Source organism: Bombyx mori, chromosome 11 (genome assembly GCF_030269925.1).
Source record: "Bombyx mori chromosome 11, ASM3026992v2".
Classification (NCBI taxonomy): domain Eukaryota; kingdom Metazoa; phylum Arthropoda; class Insecta; order Lepidoptera; family Bombycidae; genus Bombyx; species Bombyx mori.
The window spans coordinates 17,009,889-17,034,352 of NC_085117.1; the positions used below are offsets into that span (position 1 = coordinate 17,009,889).

The following is a 24,464-nucleotide window of genomic DNA, read 5'->3' on the forward strand; positions in this document are numbered from 1 at the left end:
GCTTGGTTATTTCACGGCAGAAATAGACAGGGTAGTGTTACCTACAAGTACTGGCACACAAGATACCTACCATAAATAGTAACTCATTATTTACTATTAAAATTACCATTTTCTATATAATTTACTAATATTTTTATAAATCATCATTGTATAGACAAGTCTGAGATCATTGGAGCCAAAAATAAAAAGAATATAAGCATCTAATGTCCATGAAGATATTAATTAGAAATCTTCATTTCCAATAAAAACGTGAATAAATTATGGTAATCTTGTTCTTGTTGTAAACAGGTGAGCAGTACGAGTTTTGTTTACGTCTGAAAAGTTCTAAACGAACTCACGAAATTGTTGACTCAAAAATACACCGGTTTCTTGTTATCTAAATTTCCCGCAAAATCTTTAATTTCCATGCACTTGCATATACTGCTAGGTAACTATTATGTTATGTTAACAATAATTTTCTGTAATTTAAATTTCACAGTGGGTTTTGTATCGTCTTACCAAACATCTGCGCGTGTTTATTATGATAGTCGACGGTTAATTTGATTCGTCCTTTCCTATAATCCAGTTCAACGTTGTGCCAATCACTGCTAACATTGAACTTCACTGATTTCAGTACGGTCACATTCTTCCCGACATCTGGTACCAGTTCGAATCTAATCTCCTCTTTTACCATTCTAACCTGAAACCCAAAACGAACTTGCCATAAGCCAATAATTCCCATTTTATTTCGCAAAATTGAATGAGCTAGTGGTAAGACTGCGAAATAGGGTTTTTGGGATATATGCTCTTGGATGTAAAATAATTGTTAACACTGTAATTAATGACAGATGTCTTAATAGACGGAAATGTTTATGATAAACAAATAACATTCAATAAACATTTCGTTTTTTAAATAAATAATCATTATTTTGTAAAGAAAGACCAGTAGGGTCCGTCAAAGTCAAATAAAAGGCATGACAAGGACAAAAGCGCGTTTGCTTATATAGAATGCAACACAGACGAACATAAAATATATAGACCTGTTATAAAAGTTATAAAATACATTTATCCTCAAGATGTGAACTAATGATACAACAAAATACAGAAAACAAGTTTTGCAGTGTCCAAGATCGTCACTTTCAAAATCACGTGCTTACTCACCTCCCAGTGACCTTGGCCGGATGTGATCTGACTGTAAGCCAAAACAGCCATGTTCTTACTTGTTTTAAAATCAAATATCAAGTTGATACTGTTGCTTTGGTTCAAAGGCCACCAGATGTGTGACGTGGCGAACGGATACGTTATAGGTATAACTTCTATATCGATCTCTTCAAATTCTGGATCCAATACCCCGATGTAGTGTACCTTTGGATTGTTCTGTTTCAATTCGTACAATATTGAAACGTCGTTATAATAAACGTACTTTAAGTTCCCAGCGAAATTATTGAATGATTTCAGCCCTTTCATCTTGTATAGATCAGGTCCCCCGCATATGTATATCTCTGGATCTATACATACATATCTAGTAGTTCCGTGGACTTCATATGTTTCAGAGATTTCATCCAAATAAACAAATACAGTGTTCTCGTGTAATATAACAGTGAGATTGTGCCATTCGTTGTTATTAACGTTCTGTCCTAAATAATCTTCAACTGGACCATCGCCTAAGTCTATTTGTATTGCCACCTTCTCTTGGTGGATCGATAAAGCTATGTAATGGTGTTTTTCATCTATTTGACCACTGGCATAAAACAGTGCTGAATCATCGAACCTCGTCTGAAATTTATGTAAATAATATTATATTTTATTAAAAAGTCGTAGATATAATTACATAAGTTCAATACCAAAAACAAATTACAAAAGAGCAATGGTCATTTTAAATGTGCTTTATTCTTACGTCATTTTGTTAACGCAATGTAAATTTATTCCGATCCAAAATTAGAGTCATTTGTTAGATATTAAGATATAAAAAAAAAACGTGGCATTTGAAGGCGAAAAGCGTGACGTTATTATGAATAAATATTATTTTCTGAATTCATTTTTGTGTCCATGAATTTTTTCCACTCCTTATTCTAGTAACCTCAAGGGGTTATTCTACATTCTCCGAGCGAGTAGGTGAGCTCACGGTGCTCTAACCTGAGGATGTTGCTAACACTAGCCCTAGAAAGAGCAGTGCTTCGCAGAATCTACCACCGGATCGGAAACGCGACCCACTGAGAAGATCCGGCGAGAAACTTAGTGGGCTTTGACCGTGTAAGCTGGACGTTGTTGATACAATTCTATATATTTTTCTTCTAGAAGTTGCATGTTTTGCATTACATGCATTGAATGTTTGGTTTGGGAGGACAAATCGTAGTTGTTTTAATTCATTCTTCACTTTCAACTCATCGGTATTACAATAAAAAGAAAAGCAAGAACATACTGTGTTTTTATCTATTCGTTTTGTCCTCAAAATGTTTTATTTCTTCAGAGAAATTTTGCTATTAACTAAGATGAGAGACAAGTCGATAACAGAATGCAGATATTTCCATAATTGCATCCGTTTTTGTTATGTGTAAGTAACAACAGCAATAGAAACAACAGAAATAGGAATGACCTGTTCGTTGAAATAATAATAAATTATATTGAAAAGAGATAAAAGAATAACGATTACTAACTAACATTTATAGACCACTTAAATATTTATAAAAAATACTAATCCAACTCGGATCAGTAACTAACGTTCCCAATTATAATTATTTATGATTAGGAACATACTTTTGACATTTTACTCTTTATAACTGTGGTCATGATAATAATTTTCTTTATTTAACATTTCTTTAATAACTTTGTGAGAAAAATATGACGTGATTGTGTGTAATATCGAGAAAATTGTCATTGTCAGTGAGTAAATAAATGTGCCTTTGCTTGTAACACAATATTGGATTATGCAATCGGTAATGCAATCTACAATGCGACTGTTGTAGGTATTACTCAATAAAAAGGTATGTACATGTACAGGATTAATTGCGTAACTTTTTAAATTATTACATTTCAATCGTATTAAGTATAACTACTCGTACTACTACTCGTACGATCTATATATTAATACGTGAAGCAAAAACTTTGTATCCCTTTTTACGAAAATTGCGCGGACGGAGGAGTATGAAATTTTCCACACTTATAGAGAATATACAGAAGAAGTGCACAATGCTAATTTTTTTTTTAAATAATGCGTAAAAGATACATTATTACATGTATTTGACACACGCACACACACATGTATACTCTTTGTTTATTGTCAAACTTTTGTTATTGCTTAAAGTCTGTAGTCAAATTGAGAATAGGTTAGTATTGTTTATCTTTAATATTACGAGTGTTTGTCTATAGTGTATTCTTGGCGAAATCTGTAACAATAGGACCATAATAATGTTGAAACTTATAATTTCAATTAATTATAGTCGAATTTCGACTACTGCGGGACCACTAGTATATGAAAAATAGCGATTCCATCAAATATAATTAAGCGAGTTTTGTATATTCAAGATCTCAAGAAGACTTCTGGAGAAAGAAGAAAATTGGACAGCAAAGACGAGATTAAGAATAATCTTTTTAATACGCTTTCCTTTGGATTATAACAACATATATGTTTGTTTGTATGTGACGGAAACGTTTTTCGCGATTTTGACCGATTTTAAGAAGGGCGCTTATGTTGAAAATTTGCATACACATCCAGGATAATGACAATAAGATAATTTTATAACTCCACTCTAATATCCTGACCAGTTAGAACAGGAGAAGAAAAGATAAAACAAATTTTTTGTCCGGTTTACTATTTTAACTTGATTTGAAACGAAAAAAAAAAAGGTTTCGACGGGATAAGAAAATATGCAACTAATGTCCTTCTTCAAACGAGGTTTGTGGAGTGTACTTAATGGTAGGCAGCGGCTTGGCTCTGCCCCTGGCATTGCTAAAGTTCATGGGCGACGGTAACCATTCACCATCAGGTGGGCCGTATGCTTAAAAGGGGAACATTTTTTTTTTTATCGGTTTGCTATTTTAACTTGTTTCCAATCGAGAATAAGTAGACTCAGGGTTCGAATACTCCGATTAGAACCACCTGTCCAAGGTCCACTGACCGAGTGGTCTGGGTCACGAAGGACGTTGTATTTTTTTTTTTTATTGCCCTTGTAAGCAGACGAGCATACGGCCCACCTGATGGTGAGTGGTTACCGTCGCCCATGGACTTCAGCAATGCCAGGGGCAGAGCCAAGCCGCTGCCTACCGCTTAATACTCTCCACAATTCACCGAAATTGGCATTAAGAATTGCGTGTGTAACGAAAACATTAAAATATCTATCTACACAATTAAATGTCATTGGCTGTTTCCATGAAACCATATATTAAATTAATTTATGTATCGAGATCGAAATGTTTTTATATTTGCATAAATGTACAAGCGGACAAGTTGAGAAGCGATTTTATACGTAATTATTATTTAAATATTACATAATTGATCTTACCACCTTGAGACATACATGGCACCTAGTCTTGGTTTACTGGTGGTAGCGCGTCTTATGAGCCCGCACGGGTACCACATCCCTTATTTCGACATAAGCAGTAGTACATTTCGATTTGAAGCGAATGTCATAAAACTAAGATTTAAAATTCATCCGTGCCGGCATTTACGTTGTTGATGTCTATGGACTCTGGTAAGCACTTAACGCCAGGTGGGCTGTGAGCTCGTTCACCCATTTGAGGAATAAAAAACGTTATGAGTTCTCTCAGGAGCTACAACTGATTATCCCACCTATTTCTGCCGCGAACTAATTTTGTAATGCAACAAAATTTAGGTGACAGCCCTAATGGTCTAGGGCAGTGATTCTCAACCACTGTTCCGCGGCACTTTTGTGTGCCGCCAAATTTCAAAAGTGTGCTGCCAAATTTTGCGAATATTTATAATAATGTTAATATTATTAAATTATATCATTTTAAAAGAAAAATATTTTAAACATGAACATATATTTAAATCCACAAAAAAAAATTATAGTATATTTTAGTTTATTTCGTATATTAAAATTTTTTGATAAACTATTTATGCAGTGTGTAAGTAAATAATTTTTATCTCTTTTTTTGTGTGCCACCAAATTTTAAAATCGTTAATTATGTGCCGCGACAAAAAAAATGTTGAGGATCACTGGTCTAGGGCCTAGGGGCTCGATGGGCCATTTATTACCAGTGTAAGCCTTACGCACGCATTTACGGTTTCACATTCGATAGTTAAATTTTAGGCAAAAACTCACAAACAATACCGCCTTAAAGCGATTTTTCTAAAACCGCGATACTACCAGACTATTCATTGGCGAGAATCCAAAACAAATAGATGGTGTCCCTATCAAACAAGTTAACAACGTCTTGGGTAATTAATTACCTTGAAATGTAAGCTGACTCTTGTGTTAGCTGAATGCACTCGGTCCTTCCAATCGTACACTCTGTACGAGACGTAACTCGAGCCTCTGAGCGTTAAAACAGTGGCCGCTGTAATTGATGAATATCAAATGTCTTACTTGAATTTTACCAACAAAAGTCATATGTAAGGAACGTTCGAGAAACGCAAACGCGGAAAGGGTGGATTCAGAAATGAAAGGTCAAGGTTTAATTACTGTTAATTCGAAAAATTTGGCTTTTTTTTCTTTTATCCATTGGCTAATAACTAAAGAGACTATTCCAGATTTTTAACTTAATTAGTCTAAATCATCTGGCGAGCTGTAATAAAATAAAACTAACTATAATTGTACAATTGTAGATGATCTATACTATACTTTTCAATTACCTTTTTAATACTCAATAAGTTGAAATTAATCTTCTGCTTAAACTGGACACGAATTGAATTTATGTAACTCCGACCTCATATTTAAAGGTTGGTCTCGTAATGTCTTATTATAAGGTAGGCAATGAGTATAGTATATAGTAGTTTGTAGTTTATTTTGTAGCGAAATATCTTGTGGGTAAGACACTAAATGTAGGCCATTTTATTCTGAGAAGAAGATTACGAATATAAGAATTGGTATATTATAAGGATGCAAGTACGCGGGAGGAATCTGGTCCAACATCTAGTCTTGAAGATGGACATGTCATAGCGCTGGGGAAACATCGTGGGAGGGAGTTCATTCCAAACGCATTTTCGATGAACGCAGAGGTTCCAGATAATATGGATGAACTCTGCTCCGATGGCGTGAGGTGTGATGATAAAAAGGAGATGAGGGGTAAAAAAGACGACTTTGGAATGAGTTTCCCTCCACGGTGTTTCCCGAGCGCTATGACAAGTCCTTCTTTAAATGAGGCTTGTGGAGAGAACTTAACGCTAGGCAGCGGCTTGGCTCTGATTTTGGCATTGCTGAAGTCCATAGGCGACGGTAACCACTCACCATCAGGTGGGCCGTATGCTCATCTGCCTATAAGGGCAATAAAAAAATGTGTGAAAATTAATAAATAGCTTACTATAAACATCGCACAGTTGTTCCTCGTACAAAGTACCGAAGCAATCGCATCTGTAGCCGTTGTACTCGTTGATACATCTAGAACCTTCGAAGCAAAGGTTTTTCATCGTCTTACATTTATCAACGCAGCCCTCCTTTACGTTTTCATGTTTCGTAGCTATCAATGGGACTATCGGAAGCAGATCCGAAGCCGCCTTACCCGAACTTAATACTATATCACTAATACAACCAACAAATGACTCTATAATATATTTGACGCCGTGAAGCTTCTCTTCCGAGCTGAGACCTGTGGAAATTTTTTACAGAGTTGAATTTCTAGAAGTAAATTTATGTAAAATTCGTACCAACTTTGACTTGTATTAATATATTATTATGTCTATTAATATATATTATATCGTATTAGACTTTTTAAATCGTAAATAACTTTTAAGAATTTACTCACCGCCAATCAAAATGACCGAAGTTAGATTATCAGTGATGCCATAATTGGTGTCAAAACTCAATCCCTGAAAAAAAAAGTTTACAGTAAATACAATAGTTATAACTAGTCCAATATTATTAGCCTTTCACTGTTACCAAAATCATTTATTGTAATATTAAATAGAATTTTCTCTTCTTCTGTCATTTTTAATAGACTTAGAATCTATACTTATAATATATAATATAATAATATTACAAAGAGGAAAGATTTGTTTGTTTGTTTGTATTGAATAGGCTCCGAAACTACTGAACCGATTTGAAAAATTCTTTCACTGCTTGAAAGCTACACTATTCCCGAGTGTCATAGGCTATATATAATCTTTTGTGAAAAAAATTAGGGATGCTTACTAAAACTCCAATAATGAAACCCAAAGTGTAAAAAAATTACCTAAAATATTCTTTACATCGCGCGAAAACTATTGATGATAGAATAAAATAATGTAGTACGACTTTGTAGAACACATTATTATTTACAAAAAGTGTCGCGACAGTATATGTCTAATTACTATACTCATGCCACAATAAGTGTTCTCTTATTTAAAAAAAAATTGTTGAATTTTTTGTTAAAGACCCGAGCGGAGTCGGAGCGGATGGCTAGTCTTTAATAATGCTAAATAAGTATAAGAATGTTCTTTACCTTCAAATAAACTTCTTCCTTCAGCTGATCGACCTTAGCTATCAGCCTGGCTCCGTGTACATCAATAGTTACAACTACACTATGCCATTCGTCTCTGTTGAGTGCGCGACCTACGGTCACTGAAGTTAGATGTTTACCGAAAACGTGGACCACTGAAATATTCAATCAATTTCAAACTCCCGAACTAATCATCAATCTAGTTAACAGAAATATGTCGCCAATTTCATTAGGAATCTTCACGTAAATAAAATAATTAGTAATAGTATGAATAATGAAGAAATATGTCGGTTAGTGTTCAGTGAGAGGTAATTAGGTATCCAGAATATAGAAAGCCCCGTCGTGCAAGGAAGGTTTGACGATATATGACCACGCAGGATATGTTCCATGCAGCGGTCCGACTTATTTCTGTGGGTCCGACCGTCTGAAGTGGGAGGTTTCTTAAATGATTGCGGTAAGATAACCTCGATGGATAGTGGACAATGTGAGGTACATCAAACTAAACCTCAATGCTACACGACCATTCCGACCACTCTATCGAGAGTGTAGCGCTTATCCTCTATTCCAATTACGAAGTCCCTTTTGACACTCCTTAGAACGTAACTCTTCACGTTTCGCATAATTTGAAATAATAATCATTTTTTGTTCATGGTCGTAAACATCATTTAAAAAATACACAATCAATTTAAATCATTATACAATTAATTCACACACACAATAACATAATAATAACACCTGTCTCATGGGACTTCGTAATTGGAATAGAGTATAAGAAGAAGTTCCGCCATAAAAGATGTATTGTCAAATATTATTTATTTTCTTGCTCGAATTCCACAGTGTTATGTTGAGTAGATAGTTTACAACTTGAGTTGGTACATGGGTTTATATTTTGATATACATATAATATATAGTCCATAGCTTTATCACCGGCTGCTTAACATCGATATCGATAGGTCTGGGATGGCCAAATACGGATTGGAATTTATTGACGGATGATGGGAATAGTCAATTAAGTAGGTCACATACCAAGATTCTCTGATAATAAGATGAATGGTCCATACACAGTTTCTTATGTCTCAAGGTGGGTGGCGACATTTGCGTTGTTGATATCTATGGACTCTGGTAACCACTTAACAGGAGGGCATTGAGTTCGTGCAATAAATAAAAAGGTTGTGCTTAATTCTGATATGTAATTTGACTGGTATTGTCTGAGGTTATAAACGTTATATGTTTATTGTAATTTTTACTGCAAGAATGTTGTTCTTAATGTGATTAATTAGCGTAGTGTAATTAATTTTTCTGGTAGAGCAATAAATTAACAAGAAACTTTTAACTTATTTCTTCTTCTTCGTTTATTTTATTAATCTACTTGTAATCGAAATAGCTTGGACGAATGTAAATGCCATTGTTTTATTCAAATCAGCAAGAATGTCCACAAGAAATCCGGGTCCGTCGCACAAAGATTTAAACTTAATACGTACTAAACATTAAACATACATTACTATGTAGCTATTTACAAGCCACAAACGAAACCAGCGCAGCAATAGACCTACCTTCCAGAAGCAGATAGACGTTTGAATGGATTCTATTTGACAGACAAGAGAAAAAGTTACTTAGCGAACAATATATTATCGTACTCTTTGGCTGGACTGACATTTTTTGTGTTCTAAGTACTTTCTAAAACCTTTCCGCGTATGTATATAGGACATAATATAACTAGTCAGATCATAAGTATTGTCACACAGTAAAAACTTTTCTTTTAGAATTCTGGCCACAAAAAAGTTTATTGAATTCGAATTTCGAATTTTTCATGAAAATAAAAATGTAAACTTTTAGAATTTTACTCATTTTTAAATATGGAGTGAACGCTTAAAGAAGACCGTGTTGCAGTTATTGCGTTGCATCGTTGCGGTTACGCGCCAATTCAAATTTTTAACATACTGAAAAATTTGAATATAACCAAAAGATTCGTTTATCGTACCATCAAACGATACAATGAAGACTCTAGTGTAGATGACAGGTCAAGAAGTGGTCGCCCTCGGTCCGTTAGGACTCCAGCAGTGATAAAAGCTCTGAAGGCGCGAATTCAAAGAAATCCCAAACGTAAGCAGAAACTGTTGGCCCTTCAGATGGGGTTAAGCAGAACCACGGTGAAAAGGGTGTTAAATGAAGACTTAGGGCTTCGGGCATATCGAAGAAAAACAGGACATCCTTTGAATGCTCGTCTAATGGACCTGTGACTGAAGAGATGCCGCGCTTTGTTGAAGCGGTACGCGGGAAAAAATATCGGGAAATTCTTTTTTCGGATGAAAAAATTTTTACCGTAGAAGAGAGCTACAACAAACAAAATGATAAGGTGTACGCACACAGTAGTGAAGAAGCGAGCAACCGTATTCCGCGTGTCCAACGAGGTCATTTTCCATCCTCGCTCATGGTATGGTTGGGAGTTTCTTATTGGGGCTTAACAGAGGTACATTTTTGTGAGAAAGGTGTAAAAACGAATGCAGTTGTGTATCAAAATACAGTCCTGACGAACCTTGTGGAACGTGTTTCTCATACCATGTTCAATAACAGGCACTGGATATTCCAACAAGATTCGGCGCCAGCTCATAGAGCGAAGAGCACACAAGACTCGCTGGCGGCGCGTGAAATCGACTTCATCCGGCACGAAGACTGGCCCGGTCCTCCTCCAGTCCAGATTTGAATCCGTTAAATTACAAGATATGGCAACACTTGGAGGAAAAGGCGTGCTCAAAGCCTCATCCCAATTTGGAGTCACTCAAGACATCCTTGATTAAGGCAGCCGCCGATATTGACATGAACCTCGTTCGTGCTGCGATAGACGACTGGCCGCGCAGATTGAAGGCCTGTATTCAAAATCACGGAGGTCATTTTGAATAAACTTTAGTGTCATAAGAATCTATGTTTTGTTAAGTTCATTTTGGTATATGAATGGTTACATAATGAATAAACTTGTTTCAATTATTTTACATTAAACATGTGACAGAATTTATGACCTGACTAGGTATACATAATAATATATTCTTCTGAATACTGTATTTAAAATGAATATTTTATATGTGTGGATGTGTGCATGATTGAGTTTAAATTTGAAATGCCGTTTTTAGTACTTACTATAGATCCTTGTTAAAATTTCTTAAGCATAATAAAAGTCATCTTGTATGTTGAATAATCTCATACTAAATGTCATCATAAATATCTTTTTTAATAATGATTTTGAACTATAGACTATACAGCTAATGGTTTGCCAAGGTTGTTAGTGTTTGGTTTATATACATTATGCATTAATTGAGTTTCATATGCAAAGTTTGGCACTGAAACTGTCTCTCTTGGATTGCAGATTTAGAAGAAAAATCAAGGCAAGCTTAAGAAATGTGGTGTTGAAACCAAAAAAGAGAAGGCAGAATCCACCTTGTGGGACATTTTTAATTGGAATGAAACAGAGAATTAATAAATCTAAGTTATAATATTTTTACCTTTCAATTCGCCCTTTTCCACTATAACGTATAAAGCGTAGGGCTGCATTTTGAAGACAGGGTTTTTGACATTATGATACACCAATAGACCGTGCGGTAATCTTGTGCGGAATTTGAAAGAAATTTCTCTGCATAGTCTGAAATTTAAGAATTTCCGTGATAATTTTATATAGAAAATATTTAATATAATTAAAGTTTATGTATTGCGGTGCTGAGGATAATAAATTACTATAAAAATTATTTGAAATAAAAAAATAGATATTTTATCGTGATTAATCTCGTGTTCAGTTTGTTAAATTTATAATTGCTAATCTTCTTAATGAATAGTCAAATAGTTTAAATTAAATTCATTAAATTTACACGCTGCTAAATTTAAAAAAATTCAAATCATTTACTGATGGTAGGACCTCTTGTGAGTCCGCACGGATAGGTACCACCGCCCCGCCTATTTCTGCCGTGAAGCAGTAATGCGTTTCGGCTTGAAGGGTGGGGCAGCCGTTGTAGCTATACTGAGATCTTAGAACTTAATTTTAAGGTGGGTGGAGCATTTACGTTGTAGATGTCTATGGGCTCCAGTAACCACTTAACACCAAGTGGACTGTGAGCTCGTCCACACATCAAGGCAATAAAAAAAAAAAACAATTATGCCATCGCCATTTTGCGTACCAAGTCTATATTTGTCAACCATTTTTATTTGTAAGAGGGTCAGTTCCTGGTCCGAAAATCCAGATTGTTCTGGAACAGTATCAAAAAACGAGGCCAGCCAGGCCTCCCAAATAAACTTCCGCGCTCACTTTGCGAAGTTGGGCCCTCGACTGATGGCGACGGCCGGCTCTTTGAGCCGGCTGCTTCCAAACGTCGGGGGTCCCGATCAGGTGGCGCGCCGCCTCTACATGGGGGTGGTGCGGTCGATGGCACTATACGGGGCTCCCGTATGGTGCCACGCCCTGACCCGCAAGAACGTCGCGGCGCTGCGACGTCCGCAGCGCGCGATCGCGGTCAGGGCGATCCGAGGATACCGCACCGTCTCCTTCGAGGCGGCGTGCTTGCTCGCCGGGGCGCCACCCTGGGACCTGGAGGCGGAGGCGCTCGCTGCCGATTACCGGTGGCGTAGCGACCTTCGTTCTAGGGGGGAAGGGCGCCCCGGCGAAGGAGTAGTTCGAGCGCGGAGGCTCCAATCTCGGCGGTCCGTGCTGGAGGCGTGGTCTCGCCGCTTGGTGGACCCGTCGGCCGGCCTCCGTACCGTCGAGGCGGTCCGCCCGGTTCTCGCGAACTGGGTGGGCCGCGACCGCGGATGCCTCACCTTCCGGCTGACGCAAATGTTGACCGGCCATGGTTGTTTTGGCCGGTACCTTTTCAAAATAGCCGGAAGGGAACCGACGGCGCAGTGCCACCACTGCGCTGACCGCGACGAGGAAGACACAGCGGAACACACATTGGCGCGTTGCTCTGGATTTGACGAGCAACGCGCCGCCCTCGTCGCGGTCATTGGAGAGGACCTCTCGCTGCCGCGCGTCGTGGCTACGATGCTCGGCAGCGAGGCGTCCTGGAAGGCGATGCTCGACTTCTGCGAGTCCACCATATCGCAGAAGGAGGCGGCGGAGCGAGAGAGGGAGAGCTCTTCCCTTTCCGCACCGATCCGTCGCCGTCGAGCCGGGGGCCGGAGGCGGGAATACGCCCGTACGTCCCGGCCCCTGTAGGTGGCGGCCTCCCCCCGGTGAAGGTCAAGGGGCGACCTGAGGGGGTGAGGCCGCGCGGCGCGCTACCAGCACTCTAGCGCGCCGCCGTGGAGTGATTAGAGCGACCGGTCGACGGTGTATCGCGTCCCGACCCGGCAGGCTGGTTCTGGTCCAGCGGGGTATTCCGGGACACCAGCGGCACCGTCTGGGCGGCCCGACGGGCTGCCGTACCGAGACGGCCGACGTTTCAGAGCCTTCGATTCGCCTCGAAGGCTCCGTCGGCTGGGCGTCCTTGGGGTGAGCCGCGCCGTCTGGTTGTAGTGTTGACCGCGGTAGCCCCCCTACCTCATCCGGGTTCTGACCTCGGAGGGGATCGAACGTCGGGTGTAAGAGTGCAGGGGAGTCGTTTAGTGGGTGGGTCCTAAAATCCTTGGGCCCGCGGTCTGCTCACAACACCATGCAGATCGTTGAGTCTCACATACCCCGCGCGCCCCTTTTGCGCGGGGACCTCGTAGGAGGTTCAGCCCTCTACCCGAAAAAAAAAAAAAAAAAAAAAAAAAAGGCCTCCCAAATAAAAAAGTTTCTAGTAAATAAATAGCCTTACCTCAACTGAAACCTTTGTATGATATCACCATCCAGTTGAATATACGTATTGTCTTTCGCGAACATAAACGTCCTGTGGTGTCCAGATTCCGCAAATGTCAGGAATCTGTCTCTGTCGCTCGGGGGTATTGGAGCTATTGCCGTCGCGTGTGTTGTTGTAGACACGTTTGACGTCATCGCAGTTAATGATGTAGACATTTGGGACGGTGTTGTTGCTTGAACTGGGACTAAAACGCGTTTTGTAATTGCAGCTCGTATATTAAGAGAAGAGGACAAATTGCGAGCCACAGAATGTGTGAATGGATTGAATGAATTAATGGCGTAGAGAAGTTATTCAGGTTTGACTGTGCGCCTGTACAACAAAATCCCACAAGATGTTCAGAACCTACATATACATAGGTTAAAGAAAACTATTAAAGAACATCTGTGCAATAAAGCTTACTATAAAGTCAATGATTATCTAGAAGATTGCACAAAGTGGGAATAAGTTGCTCGCTCCGGGCATTTCAATATTGCAATAATTGTTACGTAATAATACATCTTGTAAAAATGAATATTTAAAAAAATCTAATATTAAAAAAAAAAATGCCCGCTGAGTTGCTTGCCAGTTCTTCTCAGGACGGAGGCTAGTTTTTGTGAATTAGCAGTAGTTCTTTTTGACGTTCAATAAGTGTGTACTTTCATTTAGGTTGAATAAAAAAAATTTGATTTGATTTGTTTGGCATCATACGTTAAGTCATAGTGGTAGTGTTCATTGACTATCCAATTCTAAGCTCTGAGCTCATATATACCGTTATCCTTCTAATGAAAAGCAGTCCAGCGTTCCGGTTCGTAGGTTAAAACGAGCTGTTTTATAACACAATTAAGATTACGATTTTATTTTTGACTAACATGAAAACCGATAATTGTATCGTAACGTCGTGCTTGCAGTCTTTATTCGGTATTTTCCTGTAAGGATCCTTATATGCAGTCGACGTAGCTTATCCAATCGTATTCCACATAGTATAAAACAAAGTCGCTTTCTCTGTCCTTATATCTGTCCCTATGTATGCATAAATCATTAAAACTACGCAACGGATTTTGATGCGGTTTTTTTTAATAGTTAGAGTGATTGAAGAGGAAGGTTTATATGTATAATAACATCCATAAAATAGTGGAGAAATCAATAATAAATTACAGTTTCCGAAGCGAAGCGAGGGCGGGTCGCTAGTAATCTATGTAGAGTAATTAAATGGTAGATACAGTTTGAGAGGCTTTTGATAATCGTCAAATTACTAATAATTGATAGCATTGCTTTCTGGTTACAGTTTCGTAACACTATTTATTTGTTTTTAATAGCATAGACGGATTGACAAACTAATGGCCCACTGTTTGAGAAGTGGTTACCGAAGCCCATATACCTCAAAATGTAAGCCTTGGGGTCAAAAAACTCAGTTTTGTTTTGCTCCTAAGAAATTTATTTATTTATCGTTCGTGTCTCGGCTCTTTAAGAATATCGAGGCCGTGAGAATCACTAATGTTTTGAACAGTTTTAGGCGTAGTAAGGATATTTTAAGTGACTTAGTTACCTTTCTCTTCAGAAGTCAACTCTACGGGGAGACTAGATCTTATATCAGCTATTCCATATAAAATTAAAAGTATCAACAAAGATAGCTTGCTTTCCCGAGAATTTTTTCCCATTTTGCTGCATTTGGTTCGATTATCTGAAATATTATTAAGACAATTGAAATAATTTAACAGTATTAACAACAATTCAGATAATAAACATGATAGATACTAGCTGTGGTCGTATTGTGAGACCTCACAAGTAAGGTATAACCATCATTGTTCCTATTTCTTCTGTGAAGTAACGTTCTGAATCAAAGAACAGAAATAGTCGTAATTACAGATAATAATAATAAATGCTAATATTTAATTAGCATTCAAATTAATACTCCTAAACAATCGATATATCTTGTGCTAGGTTCCAATTAATTTATTTTTGAACACTGCCTTTTTTTGTTATTATTCAACAGAATGAAAACTTAAATTGTGTTTTTTTTTTCTTTAATCTACAAGAAAAGTCGTCATTTTCTATGTCAATACAGTAATTCGAAAAAAGAACAACCCTTTATCCATTTGTGTCTAGTAACAGTTAATTCGTTAAAAATATTTCGAATTTACATCTTATTGACATTGCGGTAAGGATCAATTTTCGAAAATTTCGTTTACCACGAACCCAGCGGAAATATAGCATCAGTGGCAGCGTCGGTCGCTTAAAGATATACACCAAATAAACTTGACCTGTGACTGTTAGTTTCGTTCTTTTAAACGACTTAACATGGACGAACTTATTGCAATTTCACGGCTCACATTGTAGTGGTTTTTACATTAAATTGGCTAAAGTAATAGCATTTGTCTCGAGATACTGTTTTTGGGTTTGGAATTAAAATATTTGTAAATATTTACTTATAATAATAAAATTTAAATACTGGAAAAAATGTCAGAGAAATAAAAACAGATTTAAATTATAATTAAAATCACACTTACATGGTACAAGAGATAATAATAATAATAGTGAAACACAAAAAAAATGTTCATTAAAATAAAATCTTCAAATTCGAATCATTTTCACGGAACGACACAATATGGCGCGCAGGTTCTATTTTCAAAATCGCCGGACACTTTTATTTTTTATTTTTCTTTTCGACACTTCGTTTCTGACCAGAACGTTCTTCCCCTAACAGGCAAGGAGGACTGAGGCGATTCTAACAACACGTAATGGCTCAACAAATTGTCCTGTGGGTCACACAGTTCCCAGGCACACGACACACGAGCTAAGCGGAGAGGTTCATTGAGCGATTTGATCATGTATTTTCGGGAAAAAAATGTTTGGAGCTTGTAATTAATTGAGGAAAATATGATCGAGCGTAGACCCACGGTTTGGTTGAAGATTAAATTATCATTAAACTTCAATCTACATTCAAACGTAAAAAAAAATTTAATATTGGAAATGTTTTAAAATCTTTTTTACAGTTGATTTTTATCATAAACTGTCTGGCCACGCGAGTTTCGGCATAGCGTTTTACAGCACCATCTTCCGTCCGTGTCAGCAGTATACCGATTTTATTTCTCATGCTACCAATCCATACACAATTGATTATTGATTTAATTCGCGAACTATTGTATTGTAAACTATTTGCTAACGATTCGCGAGAAACGTTCAGTTTGCGATTCGTAAAACAGTAAGCCAATCGCCGACATATACCGACCGCGTCTGGTAATCTAAGTGGGAAGATTTTTTTTTTTTCAATTATGTCCATGTCAAAAGATTAAAAATCACGGTAATTGACGAAATCATTTTCTTGGATGGCTCATGTTCAGAGAATTAAAAAATAAATCAACAGTTCTTAGTTAACGCTTTGCCATGCCAATCTCATGTGAATACATCAATGAAGACAGTCACTTAGATTATTAAAGTGGTCTAATTGGATTTACTTAAATGGCGAATAATATAAAATCCAAGGAGTTTGTTTAGCTTTTTTTTTACAGTAGCTCTTTGCTTTCGCATTGTAATTGTTTTATTTGACAACTAACGGATAATTCTGATTACTAGTGGTCCCGCAGTAGTCGAAATTCGACTATATTAATTGGAATTGTAAGTATGTACACTATTATGATTGTATTTTATAATCACAAATTTCGCCAAGGCTATCTATAAAAACTCTATAAAAATGTTAATAAAGACAAACAATATTTAATCTATTCTCAATTTGATCACAGACGTCAAGAACAAAAGTTTGACAATAAATAGTGTGCATGCGTGTGTGCGTCAAATACATGGTATGTAGTGGGTGTAATGTTTTCTTTATTGATTTAATGTATCTTTTATGCATTATTTTAAAAAAATATTAGCATTGAGCACTTCTTCTCTATATTCTCTATAAGTGTGGAAAATTTCATACTCCTCCGTCCGCGCAATTTTCGTAAAAAGGTATACAAAGTTTTTGCTTCACGTATTAATATATAGATAAATCGGATATTCAATATGAATGATTTGCATAACAAATCGAGGAGAGGAAATGAAATGTGGCGACAAACTATAAAAGACTCCTTTCAAAGCAAACTCTCTATTCGTTCTTCCATTTCATAAGCGATTTTAAACGCTTTCGTTCGAATTAGTCATCGACTATACAAATGAATAAGCATGTAGCGGTCGAAATGAGAAAATGAAGCAAAAAGAATCTATCTCTTTTTTTTTTATTGCGCTTGTAGGTAGACGAGCATACGGCCCACTTGACGGTGATGATTACCGTCGCCCATGGATTTCAGCAATGCCAGGGGCAGAGCCAAGCCGCTGCCTACCGCTTAATACTCTCCACAAGCCTCGTTTGAAGAAGGACATGTCATAGCGCTCGGGAAACACTACCTTTTCCTTCTTTGGGCTTGTCACAAGATTGCAACAGGTTAAATTTGTTTCAAATCTTAACAAAACTAATCAAGCGATATTTTGACTTTAATCAAATTTTCGTTAGTGGCCAGTGGCTTGGCACTGCCCCTGGCATTGATCACGTCCGTGCGAGACGGTAACTACTTACCCTCAGGTGGGCCGTATACTCTTTTGCCTTCCTCTTAGTCTCTACACTCTTGGAAGAGTGCTCATGGCCGTCATGCTTTCTGTAACGATTTTCTCACAGCCCAGAGGCATTCCTCTTGTCAAGCTTCGCGTCTTTTACTTAGGTATAGAGGGCGATCCGTTTCAGCCCTGACCTGGTTATTCCACCTTACGGGAGAGCTGCCGCGCGGCCTGACCATCCTCAAACCTGTCCTGCACCTGTTTCTGGTATTTTATGACTTGATGTTCTTTAGAGTACCATAATTACATCATGAGTAGTTGAAGAGCGGTAAGATATTGACATAGGCTTCTTTTTGTTTTTTTTGAATGCTCTACCGTCTTTTTCCTTCTAGTCTGGATGCTATTCATATTCGTTTACAATGAGCTGCGTGACCATTTTTCTGTTGCGTAAAGTAAATATTTGTTATTTTAGATCAACCGAACTGTGACGATTAACAAACAAAAAAGTAATCTTATTTAAGCGGTTTTTTTTATTAAAAGTATCTTCACTTCCGACTACATATTTTGCTTTGCAGTACAACTGTTATACGAATTCGTTACTGTTTTTGTAGCATATTATTTAAAATATCGTCCGCCTATAGTTTCGTGGCTACGTATTTTTGTCTATCTCTTAGATCACTATTCTTGAAATATATCAATCAACTAATCAATTATTCGAAGAAATCTTCAACCAAAACAGGGTCCTCTAGATAAATTTCTCTTAAAAAATTACAGTTTTTAGATTGACAGTTGAAATTTTCCAAAATAAACTTTAAGTCAATTTAATAAATTTCAAATTTATATTGTCTACTGTTATCGAACAAGGGCCAGTCTCGGACTTTGCTTCAGTAAGTACTATGAAACGAGATGTGGGTGGATAAAAAGTGTCCCTCTCTGATCGAAAACTATCAGTCGTTCGATCTGTTGGTAAGTAAAATCACGAAGCCGCCACACAGAAGAGTATTTTTTTTTAAATGTCTATAAACAGCGTTGCTCGGGTCATTTCATTTGCCTTGATAAAAAGTATCTTAAATGTTCATCCAGACTATCTGTAACTATGCGAAATTTTATTCGAACGCCTTCAGCTATTGTAGCGTGATAGATTAATAGATATTTGAACATTCGGGATCATAATATTTCTATAGACGTAGAACGAGACAAATTCAAAATGGATGTAGTAAAAATGGTTTAATTAAATTTATGAATATCATACGCGTTGACCTTTATATGTAGATAGATTAACTTTTTATCCCTTATATTCGGAAAGAGGAAAAACAATAGCTGTTATAAACATACAATTTGGAATGGCATTTGTGTCTTCATATCGCAAAACAATAGAAATTATTCTCGAGAATTCTATAGATAATCAGAAACGTTCCAATGTCAACAAGAATGCGACCAGCCTCAAACAAAATGGCAATGGGCGAGATTGGTCACCCACACATCGCATCGGCAGCACACCGACTGGTTTCTATATTAGGAATTTTATATTACATTCGGGCTATGCAAGTGACGTCATGACCCGGGAGTTTTATTGATACTTGTTCGGGGGCGACATTGAAGTGGCAATTCCATAGACACAGCCCACTGAGTTTCTCGACAGGTTTTCTTAGTGGGTCGCGATTTCGATCCGGTGGTAGATTCTGCAAAGCACTGCTCTGCTAGGGCTAGTGTTAGTAAGCTCTCTCAGGCTCCCTACCCGTCCGGGCGTAGCTGAAATAGCCTCTTAAGTGGGAAGAAAAAAAATCAGATCATTCAAATCGGAACTTCGCGGCAGAAATATGCAGACTTGTCATCGTAGGGTTGTAATACGCTCGATTAGTTAATCGAGGTATGTCAGACATTAGCCACCCATTTCCCGCCTAAGACATAGATGAAAACGCAATACCATTACCGGCTCAACTTAAGATGATACGTTTTGTTACACTTATCACGGGCCAGTTAAATCATTGCATCAAAACTTACGTCACGTAACAGCGAGTTACGTAAAATTTGGGTTAATGTTAACGGATTCAGAATTAAAACGGTTCGCTGTGATCTCAAAATTAATTACATGTTATTCGCGAATTATTTAGACGCGAGATCGCTAAGCGTTACAGAACGGCTTAGAGTTTTTTGACCTTGCATTTTTTATGGAAAATACGGATTTTTAATCGACTCCATTGCGTTTTAATTCGTTATCACTACATAATATAAAACAAAATCGCATTCTCTGTCCCTATATCTGTCCCTATGTATGCTTAAATCTTTAAAACTACGCAACGGATTTTGATGCGTTATTTTTAAATAGATAGAGTAATTGAAGAGGAAGGTTTATATGAATAATAACATCCATTAAATAGTGGAGAAATCAATAATAAATTACAGTTTCCGAAGCGAAGCTAGGGCGGGTCGCTAGTCAACATTAAAGAAAAACACTACGACTGTATCATAAGCTATTTTGCATTATGGTTCGTCTGTCTCAGTAACAAAAATGAAATAAACGAATTACGAAAGAGCCACACGAAGTAGTTACCATAATTTTGATTCGAGAACCAATTGAGTTTAAAAAAAAGCGTGTCAAAAAGCAATCAATTGCGCGCCAAGACGTGAAGCAATACGGTTTTTGTGTTTCCTGTCTACGTTTTGTTACATTACGAATTAACTAGATCCGAGGTTTTTTTTTCACAAAAAAAATATCATAACAGTGCTATTTGTTCTACTTCTACGAGATCTAAACTGAAATTTACTATTTGGGATGTCGACGCATCACATACATGTATAAGTTTAGTTAAACCACAAAATTATTATGGAAGTTGCATTTCACATGATTTAGTAGTCTAGTACATATTATGTACTTAGTTAAAATTTTAAGTGTGATTTGACATGTTTCAGTTTTGGCGCGCTCTCGCTACCACAGACTAAACAATGTGTTTGTTGATAACGCTGTCAGTGGCTGTAGGTACACCTACAATCCGTCACAACCACATAAATTGACAGACAAGATATTTTTGATCGTTCAATACTTTTTTTTAGTATTTAATCGTCGTGGCCTAAAGAATAAGACGTCCGGTACATTCGCGCGATGCACCAGTGTTCGAATCCCGCAGGCGAGTACCAAGTTTTCTAATGAAATACGTACTTAATTGAGATATACGTTCTAAGGTCCCAGTATAATCACAACGGCTGCCCCACTCTTCTTCAAGACTAGACTGTCCACACTCTGCCTTCGCCGCGCACTCGAGTACTTCGGTCATATTGCTCGGAAAACACCGGATAGCTTAGAAAAACTATTCGTGACAGGGAAGATCGAGGGAAAGAGACCGCGCGGGCGCAGTCCGACAAGGTGGTTCGACCAAATCCGCACCACACTAGAGATCCCATTCCACGACGCCCTTCATGCGGCCAATGATCGGAGGCGCTGGCGGGACATCACAAGGAATAAAATTATGTCGAATTATAATGGTCACGACCCTCAGCAGTGAGGAAACGATGCGAGGAGGAGCCCCACTCTTCAAACAGAAACGCATTACTGCTTCACGGCAGAAATAGGCGGGGTGGTGGTACCCATCCGTGCGGACTCACAAATTATAATTTTGCGAGTTTGATTTTAAGTACACGATGTTATTCCTTCACCGTGTAAGTCAATCGTGAACATTTGTTGAGTACGTATTTTATTAGAAAAATTTGTACCCGCCTGGGTTGGAACACCGATGCATCGCTCAACACGACTTCATATCTCAAAGTTGATGGCGCATTTTACGTTGTAGATGTCTATGGGCTCCAGTAACCACTTAACACCAGGTGGGCTCGTCCACCCATCTAAGCAATAAAAAATATATCTCAGAAGTGAAAGCATACATTTTTTTAGCAACTTAGATGAAGTTTGCACTGTCCACCATTTGTATGCTAATTAAAAATCAGTCGTTGTGCATACAACGTTCTGTGTGTCGCGAAGATCAGGCAGATAATTCATAGAAAATTAACTTGCTAAAACGATATTTATTTACGCTTAGTTCAATTCCAGAATAGCTCCACGCCATTTCCCGAGAATGACGTAAACGCACGCGACTAAGAGGTTCGCCTGAGAATGTGCAGTAGCGGTCTCCAAGTATATCAGCATACTAGTTGTACCCGTCCGCCGTGGGCATTTAAAATTAACACTATTATTTCTCACCCCCACAAAGATTATCAACATTAACGCCCCCGCCACTGGTGTAGGGAGTCCAACACTCATATAAATATTAGCCTATCCATTAACTACATGTATTTTCTACATGGATACCAAGTTTCAAGTCAATCGGATTTATAGTTCAGTAGTTATAACGGAACATCCGTAAAAACAATTGTAGATTTGTATATTAGTATAGGTTGCAATCGCCAACTCCCATTTACTTCAGTGGAAAAACTGTTCCAAGCTTATTGATAATATTACGTATTTTCTGCCTGTATTACGAGTAAGTTTCATCCTGCTCATTTTTGCCACGAAGCAGTCATGCGGCACTTAGGGTCGTATGGGCCGTGGGTGTGTATGTGTCCACGTTAATAAAGATGTAATTCATAAACTATACTGAGACCTTAGAACTTATCTCAAGGTGGGTGGCGCATTTACGTTGTAGATGTCTATGGGCTCCAGAACCACTTAACATCAGGTGGACTGTGAACTAGTACACCCATCTAAGCAATAAAAACAAAAAAGACATGAATCAATCGATAATCTCTAAGCATTCACATAAACAGTTCTCAGAGCTTGAACAAATTGTTATCGTGTCCAGATTTGGGATGACGTCCGCTATGTGGTACATTTATGAAGAAAATAAATATTTTCGCTGTTACGTAATACAGCACAGATGCACAATCCGCTTGTGTAGTAAGTACGCCGGTGAATGGTGATGGATCATCATTTATGAAAGGTAATCTGTGTCCAATGTTCACAGACAAATAAAGCAGAACGTTCATATAATAGCTAACAAACGTTTTCTAATTTCCTCAGTGGATTTTTTTGTTTACGTTTAACATCTTAAGTGTCAAAAGGGGTCCATACGTCACGTGGAATTTCCGAATTCGGAATCCGGAATTTTATGGACTAAATTATGAACAATCACGCTGGCAACCTGGATTCCAGTAGTTTCCGAAGGCCATAGACATCACAAGGTAAATTCTGTCATCCGTCTTGAGATATGAGATCTAAGTCACAATTTTATTGTGTCATGGCTATCCCCTATGTGAATGCATTACTATTTCACGGTAAAAGTAGGCAGGTTATCTTATAAACATCAAATGCGTGTTAGCGATCACAACTATGCTGGTTTTTTTTTTTTTTTGTCAGGAGGAAATCGCCGGACTTCCGCCCTTTTCTGGGGATACTGGGCGGGGTATGTCAGAGTCGAACTGACTAAAAACAACTATGCTGGTATAATTAACAATCAATACCTCTGAAAATATGATAATAATGAAAAATTTAGTTTCTATAGAATTGAATTCGATGGGTGAAAAGCTATACTTTGGTGTAAGTCATATTTCGCTTAATAGGCGACATTTGTCTTTCTAATTAAAGGTCGTTTTTTTTTTGTATAAGCATCAACAATTCGATATTTTTAATTGAACTTCAATTAGGTGGAACCTCATTTAAATAGGTGAAGAAGTTTTTAAGCTTTAAATGACTCTTCTGTGAAGTTGCGAAAATATAGCTTACACCAAATAACGTTTCACTCCTCGAATTGATTTCTTTTTCATTCTTTCTTTTGAATGTTGCGAGTAATGCTTAGTAAATTAATGTTATAGTTCGCATAGGCGAATACGGTTATGTTGCCTATTTCTGTAGTGAATAAGTCATGCGTGCAGATCCGAAGAGTGGGGAAACCGGTAAACAATAATATTGAAACTGCGAAAACATTTTTCAAAAGAGTAGAATAAATACGATAATGTATCACTTTGTTTTTGGCGGTTCCGGTACACACCGACTTTGTGTATTTTTTTAAGTGAAACTTCTTTACAATCGTTGTGATTTCAAACTCGATGAAACGAAAAAATAAGTCCATAGAGACACAAACACATAAATGTATAGGATTCAACCGGCGAGAGAATTAGATAGAACACATTATACGTGAAGTTAAAATATCAATTCACAGAGGGCGCTACCTCATACCAAAAATTTACAGTTATTTACTAATGACAAAATTTTACATATACTTAGACATTCAGGATAATTGTATTTTAATTTTTGAAGGTTTCACTTCTACCACGTGTGCATTGCACACATGTTTTTTTTTTCGATTTTTCACCGTTTTATCGTATCGTACACTACAATGGGAACAGTGAAAGTCCAACGTCCGTGGCGGATGCGACGGCTGGCGGCCGCGTCGCCATCTGCGGTCCGTGTCTATCGACTGTTACCATCGACCCAAATACATGCTCATTTTGCACATGCCCCGCAGTACCGGACAAGTATCATAGTAACATACGATCAGCATTCGGCTTTGTTCTAATAATCTGCGGCAAGAGATCGTATTTTGAACTCATCTATCCATTTAACTGAAT

The 24,464-nt window shown here is 37.7% G+C and overlaps 1 protein-coding gene across 1 annotated transcript in view; it reads right to left on the reverse strand.

The window, feature by feature from the left end:
• LOC101738550 (axotactin) overlaps positions 1-16,090 on the reverse strand; it is a 36,343-nt gene extending 20,253 nt beyond the window's left edge. The window contains exons 1-10 of the mRNA XM_012696152.4: positions 15,881-16,090; positions 14,920-15,054; positions 13,353-13,578; positions 11,070-11,206; positions 7,576-7,727; positions 6,901-6,964; positions 6,460-6,744; positions 5,390-5,496; positions 1,141-1,755; positions 499-679 (exon numbers count right to left, since the gene is read on the reverse strand). Coding sequence (XP_012551606.1) covers positions 499-679; positions 1,141-1,755; positions 5,390-5,496; positions 6,460-6,744; positions 6,901-6,964; positions 7,576-7,727; positions 11,070-11,206; positions 13,353-13,578; positions 14,920-15,031 — 1,879 coding nt within the window. The 5' untranslated portion in view covers positions 15,032-15,054; positions 15,881-16,090. The remainder of the gene's footprint in view (positions 1-498; positions 680-1,140; positions 1,756-5,389; positions 5,497-6,459; positions 6,745-6,900; positions 6,965-7,575; positions 7,728-11,069; positions 11,207-13,352; positions 13,579-14,919; positions 15,055-15,880) is intronic.
• Positions 16,091-24,464: the final 8,374 nt, after the last annotated feature.